Below are 6,661 nucleotides of genomic sequence, written 5' to 3'. Positions count from 1 at the left end.
GAGAAGACTGACACATCGTCTGGTGTCTGGCTCTGATACCATTTGTAACAACCCAGATCCACCGCTAGCAAATATTGTCCTCTTTGGGCTTTCCCTTTCGGGCTTCCCCTCAAGGCTTTAAAACGCGTCTGCTAGGGGAAGGTTTCCACACCAATAGTGGTTTGTTCTCCTCCCCAATCAATGTGGGACATCACATTTATTTTTGCCGAAATCGGAGCGAAAATTTTCAATAGAAAATTTGCGAGGATTAGATTCCGGGCGAGAATTTTTCCTTTTTGTTATAATTTTTAAATATCGGATAATTTATGTGGAGCGGGGAGGGAAAGAAATTAGAACAGGGTCAGAGTCGGGGACTGAGAATTACATTCCTATCCTCGTCCCCATTTAGCTTAGGGAGAAAAATCTTTCACTGCTCCCTCTCTCATTCATTGTGATTTTCCACTTCGTTCGAGGTGAGTCATCTCATCCCCTGAATTAAATGGGTTTTGATTGTATTATTTCCGTCCATTACTCTGACCGTTTAAACAAGATGACGATAAAATTTTATGTTACATTCTAGAAAACCGACCTAAAATCTTTGTTTACTTCAATCCACCATTTTCTATTACATCTCTCTCTCTCTCCTCCATCTTTCTCTCTCTAGAGGTCACCATGGCAGCTTCTTCCCGTCGAGCCGTTGACTTTCTCACCGTTGTCCTCGTCCTCCTCCCCGTCGTTGTTGTAATGGCAGATGATCACCTTCCGTTNCAGAACTCTGTCTACTATTGCTGGTTTCAAATAAATATTGAAAATTTAAAATTATCTGAGAATTATCTATCTACCTATATATATATATATAGTCTCACTGTTGACCTCGTCCTCCTCCCGGCTGTTGTTATAATGGTAGATGGTCACCTTCCATTTCTCGGTATTTTTCCTTTCTCTAAACCTTTTGCTTTTGACGAAAACTGTGTTTTGTAGCGATTGCTCGTTTAAAATTAATATAAAAAATAAAAAATAAAAAATTATCTAAGAATTATATATATAGTTCGAGTCTCATTCATTTTAGTCTCTACATTTTTAAATATATAAATTTTAATTTTTTCGGCTCTTAAAATTAATATTAAATTAAAATTAATTTTTAATGGGATGTAACTAAATTATATTAGTGAAGAAAAAATATCATGTAAATAATATTTATTTTAAAAAATTAATAAATAAATATATTAATTTTAAATTTTATTGAAAGGAAGTTGAAATTTTATTAAATTTTTAAGTATATCGTTTTTTTTTTTTCTAATTTTTATAAATTTTAATTTGTGAATTTAAAAAAAGGAAAAAGAAAAAATAACAAAATGTTTATTATATTTATAGATAAAATATGCGATGAAGTGAACTGCGGAAAGGGGAATTGCACAACGGACGACGTATATCCGTTCTTCAAATGCGAGTGCGATTCCGGCTGGAAGCGTACTCGCGACTCCGACGACGATCTCACTTTTCTTCCTTGCGTCATCCCTAACTGTAAGCTTCTCTCTCTCTCTCTCTCTCTCTCTCAATCTCTCTCAATCTCTCTCAATCTCTCTCTCTCCGATTTCTCTGTTCGTCGAAAATGGCGATCGAAATCGAATCATCCAACTCTCTGTTTCTTCTCCTTGTTTTGAAGGTTCTCTCGACTATGGCTGCCAGTCGGCGCCGCCGCCGGTACCAGATAAGCCAGTTCCGAGGAACTCCTCCTTCTTCAATCGTAAGTCCGTTTCCGGCCAAGTTTCCCCAAATCTTTCTTCGTTGCTTTCCGTCGCAATTTCCGAAGAACAAAACCCTAATTTAAATATTTATTTATTTATTTATTGGATAACTTTATAAGTCGAATTTAAAATATAATTATTTTTGTTTATGATTATATGTATTTATTTTTATTTTATTTTATTCGATAATTAAAATTTTCAATTATTTAGTCTATTTTAGCTTTTAAAATTAAAATTTTAACATATATATAAATATGTTATTTTATTTTTATATTTTCTTTGATAACTATAATTTTAGTTTTTAATATTTGGATAATATTTCTTTTTTCTTTTGGTAATTGTTTTTAATATTTTAAAAATTCTAATTAAATTATTATTAATCCAATTTTTTTTTAATAATAAGGATTAAATTTTAAAAAATACTTAAAATATAATTAACGTTTTAATTATTTGTATACTTAATTCAATCTCTTAACCTGTCATTGCTAATATTAAATATTTTATTTTTAAATGTTTGGAGTTTTTAAATATACGAGACTGCCACCTTATATATGCTTAGGTTGACTTGATTATGTAAATTATTTATATTATTTTTAATATAATTAGCGTTTTAATTATTGTTTTTAATAAAAAAACGAAATTAATTAAGTCTTCAAAAAAAAAATATAATTGATTTTTTATTTTTTATTTTTATAAATTGTCTTGCAGCTTGCTATTGGGCCTATTGTGGAGAAGGCACGTGCGAGAAGAACAATACGTATGCACACACGTGTGAATGCAGCTCTGGCTTCTACAATCTCCTCAACATTTCTGCCTTCCCTTGCTATAGTGATTGTAAGATTCACTATTTATCCAATTTTTTTCAACTAAAAATATAATTTCAATTAAGTCGGGTAATATTTGGTCGTTAAATTCTTAAAATATTGTTTTCGAGTAATTTGTTCCTCGGTTGGAATAAACGTGTATTTTAATGTAATTTTGAAATTACGATCTAATTTTTGTTATTATATTATTTATAGGTACAATCGGGTCGGATTGTGCAAAACTTGGAATTAAAGTTGCTAACGTAAATTCAAGCGATAATGGAAGTGGGGGTTCTGGTACCGGACAAGGTACGATGTTCGATTATTTTTTTCGTTTTATATTTTGAAAATATTAAAAAAGATTGGTAGAATTTTAAAAATAGTTCTAGAATCACAATAAAATAAGCAAGGAAATGGTTAATAAATAATAAAAGACATGAATTCCATTTAAATAAAAAAAATTGTTTTGAATTTTGATATTACATTATTATAATAAAAAACATATCAATTAAAAAAATAAAAAAAAAATCCACATCGTGATATTTTTAAATAATTTATTTATTCACCATTAATTAAAATATTCATCTTCTTCTGAATAATATATATAAATAATAAATTTAAAAAAAATTATGGTTTATTGGGTCAAATTTTCAACCATGTGGTTCTTGTTTTCTACAAATTTTTTTATTCATTGCTTATAATTAAAGTTTTGTCAATTTCTTGATTTATTATTTAATTAATGTTAAAATTTGAGGGTTAATAAAATAATTAGTTTAATTTACATAATGACAATGATATGGTGATTAAAAGTCAAATTAATTTTTTTAAAATTTTTACTTTTTTTTAATTATTTTATAAATAATTCAAGATCTTGGACTTTTTTATTTTAAAAAAAACATGATTTTATTTAGCATTCAAGATCTTGATTATTTGTAATAAAATAAAATAAATAAATAAGTCATGCCTTGCGCATCATCTCGTTGAAAAAGTATGCAAATTATTTCCACGTATTATATATTTATTTTCAAAGTTTGACATTATGACACGTGGCAACAAGTCCACCAACTTGCTTTATAAAAACAATTAAAATGTTGCCTTACAATTTAATCTACCTATATATATATATACCTTTTTATTGGGATTTTAGATGTATTTTATATATAAAAAATAAAGTTTTTATTTTTTATTTTTTATTTTTTTATTTTAATTTCTTTGGTTAGATTACCAATACAATAGCATAGGTCTAACTTCAACTATTTTTGTGACACCCGTGTTGAGAAGAATACATGAACGAAACAATATCAAATTTAAAAGAGAGTAATATTAAGGACATAAGAATTGATAGTTATTACTTATATCAACAAGGCATTATAATTTTCGATAACTAGATTATAAAAACTCTAAAGTTGGGAATGTTTGGTTTGGAGGTAGCGATCCTATGTTGGGTATAGAGATGTCCATGGGACAAGGCGAGTAATTGGGTGGGTATGGGGAATATAATCTTGTCCCCAACCCAATTTATCTAACGGGAAAAAAAATATTCCCATTCCTTATCTAAATGGAGAATCCCCTCCCTGTTTGGAGCGAGTCCTTGTGGATAAAATAGACATCTCTAGTTGGGTGGCTGTGAGACGGGGAAAAGAACGAAACACCTTTATAAGGGTATGGAAACATCTCCCTAACAGACGTGTTTTAAAAACCTTAAGCAGAAGCCTGAAAGGGAAAACCCAGAGAGAACAATATCTACTAGCGGTGGGTCTAGGCTATTACAAATGGTATCAAAGCCAGACACTGGTCGATGTGCCAGCTTGGAGATTGGTTGTTCCCCGAAAGGGGGTAGACACGAGGCGGAATGCCAGTAAGGATGCTGGGTCTCGAAGGGAGGTGGATTTGGTGGGGGTCCCACTAGAGAAAGGAATGAGTGCCAACAAGGACTCAGGGCCTTGAAGGGGGGGAGTGTATTGTGAGATCCCACGTCAATTGGGGAGGAGAACGAAACACCCTTTATAAGGGTGTGGAAACCTCTCTGTAGCAGACACGTTTTAAAAACCTTGAGAGGAAGCCCAAAGAGGACAAACTTTTTCTAATAAGTACGTGAGTGGGGAAAAAACGTGCTAAAATAACACATACTGATCTATAAGGACAATCTTCACTCTTAAGATAAAATATCTTACAAAAACTCTATTGATCTTAGAAGGACTTCAAGATAAGCAAGTCACGAACAGTTTTCCCTCTTACAACTACTTCAAAACAAGTATATAATGTAATTATGTCACGAGAGATATAAAGATACACAAGAACGTCATATTTTTAAACCCTAAGATGTTATTAGTGCTCATTTTTCCTTCTTCCTTTCATCAGGAAACTCCCTTCTACCAGGAAAGTTTGGGTGGGTGGCTATGGCAATTTTATTTGGCATGACTATGGAGCTTTGGAACTAGCAGATCTTTGATTATATATATAATTGATATTCATTTATGTTGTTTACACTATGTTTTGGTTTCATATAGATTGTTATTATATGTTATGTCTGAGTTTGGTACATTATTACATATAATAAATAAATCATAGCTCTAGTCATTAGAGGCTGCTGATCACTGTTCTTGTACATATATTCATCTTACTATATTATTTCTACAATTTGCACAAGATATATCCCATCCCAAATATTCATCTTGGTACAATTTACAAATATATCCCATCCCAGATTGAGCAGATCATCAGCAAAAATTTGCACAAGATTTCTTATAATACAGAGATGAAATCGTGCTCACTATCACCAAGAAATCATGAACAAAAATGGAAAAGTTGCGATTCAAATCTCTAATATACGGATTAGAAGAAAGTAAAAGGAATCGAACGAACAGTTTTTAGCAGAACTCACCAATGGAAGTTAATGGAAGCAGAAATCATTTGGTCTTGATGTCGATTCCATCTTTTCCGGCGATGATCACGGCGGTCGCCATGTCCAAGAACAGTCCGTGCTCCACCACTCCTTCAAACGCCGAAATCTCTTTTCCGGCGGCTAATCCGTCTTTGATTGGAGTCTTGAAATATAAATCGACTATGTAATTTGAATTATCGGTGACGTATGGCTTCCCATCGGCGTCCAATCGGAGCTTGGCCTCGCAATCTTCGTCCTTGAATAGGTCTTGAAGCCTCACCAAATTGTATTTCCAGCAGAACTGAACGACTTCCACCGGCATCGCGAGACCGCTTCCGCCGAGGCCGTCGACCAATTTAGTATCATCGACGACGACGACGAATTTATCGGAAGCAGCCTCCACCATTTTCTCACGCAACAAAGCGCCGCCGCGGCCTTTAACGAGATTCAGATCTGGATCGACCTCATCAGCGCCATCGATAGCCAAATCGAGATGCGGATGATCATCAAGAACAGAGAGAGGAATTCCTAATGCCCTAGCTTGCTCCTCCGTCCGCTTGGAGGTAGGGATTCCAACAATGTCACTCAATTGATTACTCTTGAGAAGTTCGCCAATCTTGGCGACAACGAAGGCGNCAACAATGTCACTCAATTGATTACTCTTGAGAAGTTCGCCAATCTTGGCGACAACGAAGGCGGCGGTGGAGCCGGTGCCAAGGCCGAGGACCATTCCACTCTTGACATACTCAACAGCCTTGTCGGCAGCAAGCTTCTTGAGGTCGTCTTGAGTGAGAGTGGAGACGGAGCGGGCTTGAACGGAGAGAGGACGGCAGCGGTGGTGGTTATGAGCGGAAAGATTAAGAGGCTTTGGTGATCGGAGAAGAAGGTTGGCTATGGAGGAAACATGGCGGGAGGAAGAGAGAGAAGGAGGAGAGATGAGAGAGAGGGAAGCCATGGATGAGAAAGGGATAGGGTTTTGAGTTTCTAGTGGCTAATGTCTCTGCATTTTCTTCCTTTTATATGTAAAGGAAGAAGAAAGTGTGGCTTTTGAAATGGACATTTGGGGTTGGTAAAAGGATCATTGTGGTGTTGTTGGGGTTTTCATTCAATTTTGGTTGGCTTTTCTTTTTCATTCTTTATTGGATTTTGTTCCTTTTTTTTAAATACTAAAAAACCCGAGAGATTTCATGGACGGTATGTTAGTGGTAGAATTCTCTTCTTATTACTGACTCGAACATAGTTGCATA

The 6,661-nt window shown here is 34.0% G+C and overlaps 2 protein-coding genes across 3 annotated transcripts; one reads left to right on the top strand and one right to left on the bottom strand.

Annotated features, from left to right (window-relative positions):
- The first annotated feature begins 879 nt into the window (after positions 1 to 879).
- LOC111784759 lies at positions 880 to 5,137 on the top strand. The gene is made up of 6 exons (XM_023665371.1): positions 880 to 907; positions 1,354 to 1,503; positions 1,646 to 1,726; positions 2,436 to 2,561; positions 2,747 to 2,839; positions 4,892 to 5,137. The coding sequence occupies exons 1-6, from the start codon at positions 880 to 882 to the stop codon at positions 4,969 to 4,971; spliced, it is 558 nt and encodes a 185-aa protein (XP_023521139.1). The 3' UTR covers positions 4,972 to 5,137.
- LOC111784752 (probable ribose-5-phosphate isomerase 3, chloroplastic) lies at positions 5,120 to 6,453 on the bottom strand. 2 transcript variants are annotated; one of them, XM_023665362.1, is made up of 2 exons: positions 6,058 to 6,453; positions 5,120 to 5,994 (listed from the first exon to the last, which is right to left on the bottom strand). In XM_023665362.1, the coding sequence occupies exons 1-2, from the start codon at positions 6,367 to 6,369 to the stop codon at positions 5,440 to 5,442; spliced, it is 867 nt and encodes a 288-aa protein (XP_023521130.1). In that variant the 5' UTR covers positions 6,370 to 6,453; the 3' UTR covers positions 5,120 to 5,439. The 2 variants fall into 2 exon arrangements, with proteins under 2 accessions (XP_023521130.1, XP_023521131.1); XM_023665363.1 differs by having other exon boundaries at positions 5,120 to 6,030; positions 6,094 to 6,453.
- Positions 6,454 to 6,661: the final 208 nt, after the last annotated feature.

Source organism: Cucurbita pepo, unplaced genomic scaffold (assembly GCF_002806865.2).
Source record: "Cucurbita pepo subsp. pepo cultivar mu-cu-16 unplaced genomic scaffold, ASM280686v2 Cp4.1_scaffold000271, whole genome shotgun sequence".
Classification (NCBI taxonomy): domain Eukaryota; kingdom Viridiplantae; phylum Streptophyta; class Magnoliopsida; order Cucurbitales; family Cucurbitaceae; genus Cucurbita; species Cucurbita pepo.
This window is presented reverse-complemented; position numbering and strand designations above follow the sequence as displayed.

Bases quoted from the DNA above. Each gene is read 5' to 3' on its own strand.
- LOC111784759 (XM_023665371.1), top strand. From the start codon at position 880: ATGGTAGATGGTCACCTTCCATTTCTCG. The intron at 1,504-1,645 runs GTAAGCTTCTCT...CTTGTTTTGAAG, and splicing joins TCCTTGCGTCATCCCTAACT to GTTCTCTCGACTATGGCTGC. The intron at 2,562-2,746 runs GTAAGATTCACT...TATTATTTATAG, and splicing joins CTTCCCTTGCTATAGTGATT to GTACAATCGGGTCGGATTGT.
- LOC111784752 (XM_023665362.1), bottom strand. From the start codon at position 6,369: ATGGCTTCCCTCTCTCTCATCTCTCCTCCTTCTCTCTCTTCCTCCCGC.